The sequence below is a fragment of the Scardinius erythrophthalmus genome (genome assembly GCF_964197995.2).
Source record: "Scardinius erythrophthalmus genome assembly, chromosome: 16".
Classification (NCBI taxonomy): Eukaryota; Metazoa; Chordata; class Actinopteri; order Cypriniformes; family Leuciscidae; genus Scardinius; species Scardinius erythrophthalmus.
In genome coordinates this window covers 26,056,436-26,067,445 of record NC_138236.1, presented here as the reverse complement: position 1 = coordinate 26,067,445, position 11,010 = coordinate 26,056,436, and the positions used below count along the sequence as shown (strand labels likewise).

Genomic DNA, 11,010 nt, shown 5'->3' with positions numbered 1-11,010 from the left:
ATAGCCTATAATTTAGGCTAATATCCATAGTTGTATAGCCTACTGCTGACGACAGTCTTGCCTTGTCAACGTCCCATTAGTTTGTGAAACAAACGAGTCAAGCCTTTATGTACAGTGCTAAAAATAACAAAACCATTCAGAGAGTAGCCTAGATAACATCTTGGACAGGCTGAGCATACATGACATTTTAAAAGTCATTTCACATTGGGAAATGAATAATAGTTTAAATGTGAATAAATATAAAAACACGTTAAAATGTATATAAAATTAAATAGGCCTAGTGAACGTTTTGTGCCTTAAAAGCATGCTTAAAAGTTAATAACGCCCTTCAGTTAAAATTTACCTTCATTAGCTAGGCATTGTTGACCCTGGCTGAATGTGTCTCTGTACGTGTAAGTTTACCCTCCCAAAAAATACAAAATGTATAATGCACACACAGACACACACACAGGCCTAAAAACAGACAAAGATATGAACCATACTGTGTTTTATTTGCCTGTGTTCATGCTGGAAACGTAGGCTAATTGATGTTGCCTGAGAATAACATACAATCACAGAAGATTAAAAAATGTTTATGTATAGTACATACATATATAATTTGTAATATTAGTGGGAACAGAGAGGAAACAACAGTTTCAAAATGTTATACTATCCAAGCAGTTCTTCTTTCATGATAACGGCTGAAAAATGTCTCTCAATAATCAAAACTTTCTGCAAGAAAACTGCATTAGAAACAGAATATGCATATTAAAAGAAATAAACAAAAAGTGGAACAGGTTTGGTTCAACTCAAGCTTACATATATGTGCTTACAAATGTGTGCACTCTGTATTAAACTGATCCACTTTCACAGTTATCAGGGTTTATGTCTGATTATGTCTCTGATGCTGTCTGGTATTCTACACAATTCATACTGAATGATGAGTGGGCATTTCTTCCTCCCATTTTTTTTGACTTGATTTGCCATGGCAATATATCGCAGGAGCAGTTTTGTGGCACATTTGGCACGGTGTTTGATCGTGGCTTCACAACAATTAGGCTTCACCAGCTCCTTCGCTTTACACATATCATTCATTTGACTGTCAAGCTGCAAGAGAATAGACAGTTTTAAAGGCGAGCCAAGGACAAGATAAAGAATAAATAGCATTATTGCTGAGATTACTCTTTTAGCCATTCGTTTGCGTCATAATCGACTGTTTACAGTTTATTTATTTTGATCATACACAAATATATGGAGAAAATCAACCCAAAAGCTTGCACTTACCTCAGCCTCTATGCATGCAGGTCTCTCCTGTAACACTAGAGGACAGCACCGTTCAACCGTTTCATCTACTGAGAACGGGAAACCCTTCCTGTGGGTGATAAATTAGATTTTGAGTTATTCATTCTTGAAATATTTTAAGATACATTTTCCAATGCCAACAGTTTGCTGCATGTTGGTAAAACCAAAACGTAGCTGTCTTAGAACGAAATCAAAAACTTTCTCCAATTGAATCCAGACTTTTAGTTGGATATATCTTTGGATTTGTATTTTCTTTGTCCTTGAACCAATGTTTTGCTGTGGTTAACAGTGTAATCACTAATCACACGCTGAGATTATTTTTCAGCTGTCCTTGTTTTGACCAGCATTCATGGTCACAGATGTATGAAAGGAAATAGTTAAACATAAACATAGATAATAAAAGCACAAAAACAACAGTATATCATCTCATGTATCATCTTCTGTATTAAGAAAAACAATGGGATGTTACTTAACCAAAGCTAAATGTATGTTATTTTCACAGTATAAAACACGTACAAAGAGAATTTCAGAGCTTATCCAGTTATTATTATTATTAAATTGATACTTTTATTTAGCAAGGCTGCATCAAATTGACCAAAGGTAATCGTACAAAGACTCTTTTTCCCCCACAATTTTTTTTCTCACAAAAATATTAAGCAGCACAACTGTTTTCAACACTGATAATAATAAGAAATATATCTTGAGCAGCAAATCTGCATATTAGAATGATTTCTGAAGGATCATGTAACACTGAAGACTGGAGTAACAGGAATAAACTGCTTTTTAAATAGTTTTTACTGTATTTTTGATCAAATAAATGCAGCCTTGGTGAACATAAAATACTTCTTTCAAAAACATTCTTCATACAAACAGTGTTACCGACCTCATCATACGCTTTGTGAAGTTTATTTGTTAAACACGTAGTTATGGGTCTTACATGCTCTTGATGGCTGTGTGTTTATCACATAAGTCATGGAGAGTTGCTGGAGTCACAGCAGTGTTGATGTCTGGATCAGTGGAGTTGTATCCCGGATCTGGAGCAGCAGATGCGAAACAGCTGTACAGCTCTTCTCCCTTCTTCTCTCCACAACACTCAAACTTTGGTCCTTTTTTTTTTTCCTCATCTTTACAAAACTTGTCCACCATCTTCTTCCACTGAAGTAGATAAAAAAAGAAGTCATGAGCAACAAAAATCAACTGTTTAATAAAAAAGGAATGGTTATATTTACTGCTTATAGTTATTCCATTCCATTATTCCATTACACACTCAATATATATACATATGCTCATTAAATCAATGGGTTTATGGGTTACTCACAAGTCTATGGGTTACTTTTGCTCTATTTTCACTTTTTGTGCAATGAACTAAAGTCTTCTATCAATTCTCTCATATGTAGCTCCATTGTTTTTTCAGCATAAAATCTGCAAGCGATTCAATGGGCTTTTAATTGTCGAGAAATTACTTATTTAAATGTCTTGGTTCAACATAATTGTCATCTGTTGATCAAAAATTGCACTATAAACTTTTTATTGAGTTTTATTTTGAAACTTTCAGGAGGGTGTACTCATTTTTGCAACACAACATTTGATCACTTTGATTAGAAAATCTTATTTTCCTGATTAATATTGACATGCTTTGGTAATTGGTCAAGCAAGCATGCTGGAACATTATGTCTTCAATGAACCCTAATATGTCTTCTGCATAAAGAGTAAATGCTGAATTGTACTGGGACTGGGAATTGAATTGAACTATATAAATGTTTTTATATATATATAACTTACCTTCAAATTGAAGAATTATCTGCAATTGTTTTCATGAGGTAAAAATAGTTCATAAATTGGGAATTAAACTGCTATTTTTGAATTATTTATCTTCTTCACCTTCTTTTCAGCGCAGTGCCGATCACCCTTTTTCTCTTGACAGCACTGGTTATATTCTCTCTCCAGGACATTGATGGCCTTCGACTGACGGATCAGCCAGCCATAGCCAGTGCAAGGGAGACAGTTGGTTAAGTATCGCGGTCGGATCTTGTGATGAGTGCAGATTTGTTGTATGTTGGAGGAATCGGGACGGCCAGGTGGAAAGTTGAAGTCTTGAACTTTAGGCTGCTTCCTAGGCGCTCTTGGAGACGCCACCAATGAGCTGGATGATTAAAGACAGTGGAAGTATTAATACTTTCTATATTCATTTTCCCTTTTCCTCTGTCTCATTTGCAAACCTAAGTTTTCATGGTGGGACGAATGTGTATTTGTTGCATCACCACCACCTACAACTAGCAAACTAGTTGTAGGTGGTGGCTAATTATCACTGAGAATGACTCATTTCTTTTTTTAAGGACAGTTTTTTTTCTGTCCAAATTACAAAACAAACAAAAAACTCCCATGTATTTATCTTCTTCCTTTTGTTCAAATATATTATATAATTTTATATTATAGTTTTGCTTATTTCCTCTTATTTAAGGTGTCAAAATATAATTCGGTGCAATGGCCTCGTTATAACTGATACAGTATTTGACAAACTTGTTGAAAATAAAATAATACGTTTGAAAATTAGTAAAAGTGTTTTTGTATTTTGCAAATTACTTGCACAATATATGAATTAATCTCATCTTAATATAAAGAAACCTGGACCTGAAGTAAGTAGCATCATACAGTATATCGTTGAAGACTCTTAACTGATATTTGTAAATAACATTTTCATTTAGTTAAATGTGAACTTTGTGGCTCTTTCGCCACATTTGAATGTCATGTAGATTGACTATAAAAACAACATTGTATATTCCAATCGGTTTATAAATGAGAGAGAACTTTATTGAATCGCACTGAATTATTATTATAAGTATTGAAATAATGTTTTTTGTATAATTTCATAAGATAAAGTAAAAAAGGAAAATGCTGCTTATAGCATGAAAACAAATTGTAAATTGTGCATTTGTTACTAGTTTTGACCCATTAAGTGTTTTGTTGTCATTTGAAAGCAAATAAAAAAACAATGTGCCAAATCTGTCCAGAAAGAACTGGCTATCTTTCTGTGTTTAGAAGGAAATATAAGCTAAGCTATATATATATATATATACACAGTGTTCCACCTTAAATTTTGTCATTATAGAGAGAGCAGAAGAGAAAGAATACTAGTTCTACACTAATAGAAAAAAAAGTCTATTCTCAATGTTGCATGGAATTTATAGTGTCTTTTCATCATTTGATGTGACCATGTATCATGTGGTGTAACCAATGTTGTTTCATGAGCATTTGAAGAATGACTAGTCAGGAGACAGAGGTGTAATACTGAGTATTTACTAAAATATAGTTCATTTACATAGGGTGATAGAGAAGGGAGAAAAGACGAGGAACACCTCCGCTTTCTTCAGTCATCTTCCATACTCTTCATTAGGAGTTTGTGTAATACATTATCTATGTTACATAATCTGTAACCATACTTTCCCAGTCGATATGCAAGAATATGCATGGACGTTACCATATACGACCTCTAAAGGCCTTATCCCAGAAGTCTAGGGTTCCAAGTACGACTTAAACATCAAGCAATCATAGGCTATACCATGTTACATTGACCATTGTTTTATAGAGAAAGTAAGCACAGAATAAAATGGAACACACCACACCAACATTCCAGTTATTTGCATAACTGGATTAAATTCTAAATAAAATGCTTCTTGTGGCATAAAATGTCAATTTTTAAAAACATCATGGCTTACCAAAATCTGCCATAAAACAAATGCCAGAAAACATCTTTCTGTAAAACTGACACTAAAACTTCAAAATAAAAGAAAAGAAATACAGAAAAAAGTAATTCATAAAAATCACTGATGTACCCAGTTTGTCTAATCTTGATTGAAATCTTAATTCACTCAGGTAACATTACAATCATGTGAAAATTTATTTTGAAATGCCCTTTAAAATCCTCATCTGCCCCTTAAACCAAAAGCAATCTCTATATACTCCAGTGGAAACCTACCCTTTGCAAGCGCTGGAGTTAAATTTGAAGCCTTGGATCTTTTGAGGAGGTTTGACATTTGAGACCTCGGAGGAGACGTGATATGAAGAATCTGACGCCTCTTTATCAAAACAGCTCCATCTGGCCTTCCTGTTCTTCTTGCAGCAGAAGTAGTGACTGGTCTTAATGGAGAATTCCTGATCACAGTAGGCAGACAGACTCTTCTTCCACTGTAGTCAGAAATAAAGAAACAGCTTTAGTATAAATACAATTAGTTACATTTACAATAACACAGAGAACAAGAGAGAGCGCAACAGTCATGAGAGAATCAAACTCAAAGCTGTTTTCTTTGGTATTGGCCCATTTCATGGCTGATGCCAGATGTTTTGGATACGTTCTCACCAAAGACTAAACAGTAAGAGGAAAACAAGGAGATACGTTATCTAAAGACACTTAACCGTACATGAGAGCACAGATATTGCCTGATGGTGCACAATGATCATATAAACACTTTTAGTAGATAATAAGAGAACGAACTGAGTAACATAAGGAAAAAGACTGTAGATGCAGTAAATTAGAAAGGGAGAAGATGTAGAAATGTCGTCATCATTTACTCGCCCTCGTGTTGTTCCAAACCTGTATGATCACAAAAGAAGATATTTTTAAAGAATCTTGGTAACCAAACGGTAGCCATTGACTTCCAGAGAAGGGAAAAAAATACAATGGAAGTCAATGGCTACCGTCAACTGTCTGGTTACCAAGTTTCTTTAAAATATCTTCTTTTGTGTTCAACAGAGAAGAGAGAAACTCATACAGGTTTGGTACAACATGAGGGTGAGTAAATAATGATAGCATTTTCATTTTTGGGTGAACTGTCCCTTTAATATGAATTCTGTAAGAAAAGTTCTTCTCCCTCAATCTGGAGCCTCTACTTTAGTAATGTGAGGAATCTGAAAGCTGTTAAAAACAGATGTGAGTGAAAACAAACACTGACTCTGTGGCACTTAACATTGCTGTTTGTTTTGTTTGTTCGAGAAGGGGCGATATAGCAACATCATGCCTCGACCAATGGCAGAAGTTTGGTGCTGGATCAACGACAATGACGTTACATCTATAATCACAGTCTTGCAAATTATTCTAACTAAAACTTTGAGGGAAAATGTTATTTAAAGTCTGAAAGAGTTTGTGTCATTGAAATGTGTCATTAATAACTCACCCTCATGTCGTTCCAAACCCGTAAGACTTTTGTTCATCTTCAGAACAAATGAAGATCTTTTTAATGAAATCTGAGAGCTTTCTCTTCCTCCATTGACAGCTACACAACTACCACTTTGACGCTTCAAAAAGTTTATAAAGAGTTTGTAAAACTAATCCATATGAATTGAACGGTTTAGTCCAAATTTTCTAAAGAGACTTGATCGCTTTATATGATGAACAGTTTGAATTTAGACTTTTATTCACATATAAACATTCATCAACACACACATCAGTTGTGGTAAACAGAAGCTCAAGCATGTTCGCTTGACCAATGAGGTTCATTCTCGTGTTACGCGGCACGTTTGAGCTTCTGCAAGAACCAATGAGCTTCTCAGATCAGTCTCTTCAGAAAATTTGGACTATAATACCACTCAATTAATACGGATTAGTTTTACGATCTCGTTTTGAAGTGTCAAAGTGGTAGTTGCGTAGCTGTCAATGGAGGAACAGAAATCGGTCAGATTTCTTTAAAAAGATCTTCATTTGCTATTATGCGCAGCAGAGTGAACAACACTTGGCTGTACTGGCGGCTTTCTGCTGCTTGCAAACACACTCTTTTTAGGAGACAGCGGATTGCTAGCCATTTCACTCTGCACGATTACTCATTCTCGCTCGTATCCAAGGTAAATCATCATCTCTGTCATCCCTGACATGTGTTTTGTTGAACTAGAGACGTCGTCAACAGCTAAAATGCATGCACATGTTGCTTTACTTCCTGAACAAGTGCGCACCCAAGTTCCAATGAAACAGAACTCAGACCAACGCCTACAAGTAATCGCGAGTTTGGTATCCCGGTGCGCTTCCGGGTCTGCGTGACCAATTTTTCATGCAAACCGTGCCGCATTTCCAACTAAACTACCAGTGTTAAAGCACCCTTATTGTCTCAGCGCCTTTATTGACAGCTACAGCAAACATTAGAAGGTATAATAATGTTGAGACTCTCACCGCTTGTTCAGCACAACAGATTTTCTCTTCCTGTGATCCATTAAGGCCACAGCATACGCTGTACCAGGACTGGAGTTGATTGACAGCTTCAGCCTGTCGAACCGCATAGCCAAAGCCACTTGAAGGAAACGTGTCAATTTGGTACCTGACTGGAGCTTTACTAAACTGACAGATATCTTTCAGGTTGAATGCATTTGGAAAGGATGGGGGGAAATCAACCTTTGGTCCATCCAAGGGACCCATGGAGCGAGGGCGAAACACATGGCGACCTGAAGAGGCAGATGAAAGATTTTGACAGGCAAAACACATAACATTTTGCTATTCAACAAGAGCTATATTGATCCAGTTTAGAGCTTCTTTAAAATTAAACACTGTCGAACAGCACTTTACATAAACATGCTCAACTTAAGACCTCTCTTATTCCTTCTGAAACACATAATAAGTTTGTATGCAACTGTACCTGTTGGGACATTCTCAGGGTGAAAGTTGGTGGCTTCTCTATGGGTCACGTCTAAAGATTCTGCAGCTGAATGAAAGGATATGGAAAACACCATAAAGTACAAATTAATCGACTTTCCGTTCAAGTTAATGGAAATAGGCCAGCAATCACTCACCCATCACTTTGGAAAGGTCAGGGATGATCGGTCTCTGCAGCATCAAAAAGTCCCGTTCTAAAATAAGAAACAGAACACGTGTTTTTGAAATTGATAAAGGACTCAATATTGAAATTAAACAACCATGAGAAAAACAAACCAATCGATCGACAAAATGGCAAGTTAATCACTGATCATGGCCTTACCCTCAGGGGAAAGCGGCAACTCATGCTGAAGGCCATCTGGGATCAAACGGGAAAATAAATAATAATCAGGTCAGGCTCCTGACACAACCATGGGTAATCATTAGTGAATAAAAAAAACCATTGGGGAATATCTATGAAAAATCTGACAGTTGCGCATTTTGATTTAACAAAAGACATTTTATAAAACAGATATTTACGGTCTTCAAATTTGATTGGACAAGCGCTAGGACATTTCTCTGCTTGTAACAAAGACTTAAGGAGGAGACAGCAAAATCATCTATATGCATTGATCTATGTGTATTAAAGGTGCAGGCACATTGACAAAAATTTGCTGGACCAAAAGTCCATTGTCTATTATTAGTAGTGTACCAATGTAAGAACAGTGACGTGTTAACACAGAATAGAATAGAATAGAATAGAATAGAATAGAATAGAATAGAATAGAATAGAATAGAATAGAATAGAATAGAATAGAATAGAATAGAAAAAGCTGTCACTGGGGCGGTACCCTTTAAAAAGGTTCTACAATTAGGTATTAATATGTACACTTTTGGTACAAAAGTACCACCACAGTGGCAGCTTTTGAATCTTATATGGTGGTCTAAAGTCAAAAATATCATCCAAACAGACCTTCATCAAACAAAATATCAGTAACTTCCCTTTGGACCGGCAGGGTAGGGTCTGGAAAAGTAGGACACAATGGTATTAGACATAAAAAAAAGAAAAAGAAAACTTGCACAAGAACCAACATCTGCACGCATCAGGCTACATGTTATATAACGCTGGAATCCATGGAACAGACCTGGCCAAAAACAAACATTGCCTTACAAAACATGATATAAACAACTAAATGTTTACTATCGTGAATGTTTGCACATTCATATTCCTTCTCTTAAATCATGGTCATATTATATAGGTGTAAATATATTAAGTGCTAACGACATAAACACACTAAAAAGTTACATTTACCTTCCGATGCTTCGCACAGAAGAGCAAGTAAAAGCGTCAAATAAAGTCCCACGCCGCGTGAAGAGCTCATGTTTGGTGAAGTCGTGAATCCCGCTGCGCTGACTCTGTGTTGTCCCGTTCCGCTCCTGCGCTTTTAAAGGCAAACTTCCTTACAGGAGCCAAGACGAGTCAAGGTCAGGAGGAGGAGGAGGAGGATAATCTTCTGCTTTCGCTGACTTGCTGACACACTTCAGCTGCCTTCACATAAGTTCGTCAGTGGTACGTCTTACTATGGGTCTTACGTGCCCGTCTCTACCAGCCTAACCCAGAAAAATAAATCACACGATGACCGGGAGGGATGCCAGTGTTTACCGTCATAACACTCATATCCTATCTATGCAATTTCCTTTCCCAAAATCTGAAAATATGAATATTGTGTTAACTGTAACTTGTTTCTCCAGCAGATTTAGAATAAAAAGTAAACTTACTGTTTGAATAACAGAATTGGCCGAAAGTATTTACATTTTTTTATGTAGGCTATAACTGTTAGCTGTTTTAAACAGAATTCAAAACTAGAAAACACATCTGTTTAACTGGACTTTTGACTCGTCCTTGAGAATAAATGTTCAGGCAGGGAAGAAGGAGTTAAGAGCAGTGAAGTTCACAGTGTTTTTATCAACAAAAACTGATTCTTCCAAAAATGAAGCAAAGTAAACAACAGCGCTCTTCCTTTTGGAGGTCACCTGGACCTTTTCACATCTGCCACAGCTTGTCTGATCTCTCTCCAACAAGTTCTGGAGTCGGCCTTTTAACCTCTCTTCCCGATCTACTGCTGTTACTCGCTATAACCACTGACCCTCTCCTTATACACACCGCCAACAGTCCAGCTGCGTCTGAAAGATGAAAAATGCTTATGGGTAAGAAGACAACAAGGCACATCCAGTATTGGGAGTAACGTGAGTTATGTAATCAGATTACTTTTTTTTTCTTAGTAACTAAAGTAACAAATTACTCTTGCAAACTCAGAATATAACGCAAACCTGCATTTTTTATATGTTAAATAATACAAATATACTCTTATTTAATCTCATTTTATTAATCAATGACTTTCAAAGCTGCTGACTTTCAATGATTTAATTCATATTATAAGTAAAAATGACTTTAGGTAAACATCACATTTGTGATTGATTTTTTTGTTTTTATTGTTGAGTGCTGAACTTTCTTCACCGCTGAAAGGTTTGTTTGAGCTGCGCTCTTTACTGTACATGTGTGAATTTGCATTTCAGCCTGAGGCTTATTCATTTCACTTTTTGTGTGAAAGGGCCTTTACATTTGACAGAAATATAACTTTTTTATTTATTTTTATTAAAAAACAAACAATTAAGCCCAGCCCAGGTGAGAAAAAAACAACACAAAAGTAACAAAACACATTACTTTCCATGAAAAGTAACTAAAGTTCCTTTTTTTAAAGGAGCAACGCAATATTGTAATGCATTACTTTTAAACTAACTTTTTTAATATTTGTGTCACTGAGATAACTTAATATGATTTATTTTTAAGGCAGCATTAATGTATCCTTTGTATCCTATTCTAGCTCAAAGACACAAGCCTTTTCCCGTATACCAGGGTTGGGTTGTCAGATCTTGAATGCGTTCTGGGTGGTGTGATTATGTGATGTGTTCAGTCTCTTGAAATCCTGTCTAACAAGTTTGTCATTCTTATCTTAACCGAACTTCTAAACATTGTGAAATCATTTTAATTATATATATTAATATATTATAACTGCACTATTGCGGTATAATTCACACATACAGTACATGCCATT

The 11,010-nt window shown here is 35.9% G+C and overlaps 1 protein-coding gene across 1 annotated transcript; it reads right to left on the bottom strand.

The window, feature by feature from the left end:
* Positions 1 to 556: 556 nt before the first annotated feature.
* ecm1b (extracellular matrix protein 1b) lies at positions 557 to 10,104 on the bottom strand. Its single transcript, XM_081389090.1, has 11 exons — positions 9,207 to 10,104; positions 8,868 to 8,918; positions 8,238 to 8,273; positions 8,053 to 8,109; positions 7,899 to 7,964; positions 7,439 to 7,707; positions 5,258 to 5,466; positions 3,163 to 3,424; positions 2,219 to 2,436; positions 1,264 to 1,351; positions 557 to 1,086 (listed from the first exon to the last, which is right to left on the bottom strand). Exons 1-11 carry the CDS (start codon positions 9,274 to 9,276, stop codon positions 856 to 858), a joined length of 1,557 nt encoding a protein of 518 aa, XP_081245216.1. The 5' UTR covers positions 9,277 to 10,104; the 3' UTR covers positions 557 to 855.
* Positions 10,105 to 11,010: the final 906 nt, after the last annotated feature.

What these genes read in the sequence shown, in the direction of transcription:
- ecm1b (XM_081389090.1), bottom strand. Translation starts at nt 9,276, where the DNA reads ATGAGCTCTTCACGCGGCGTGGGACTTTATTTGACGCTTTTACTTGCT. An exon ending in TCTGTGCGAAGCATCGGAAG is followed by an intron (nt 8,919 to 9,206) that starts GTAAATGTAACT and finishes CTACTTTTCCAG; the next exon opens with ACCCTACCCTGCCGGTCCAA. An exon ending in CACACAGCCATCAAGAGCAT is followed by an intron (nt 1,352 to 2,218) that starts GTAAGACCCATA and finishes TATCACCCACAG; the next exon opens with GAAGGGTTTCCCGTTCTCAG.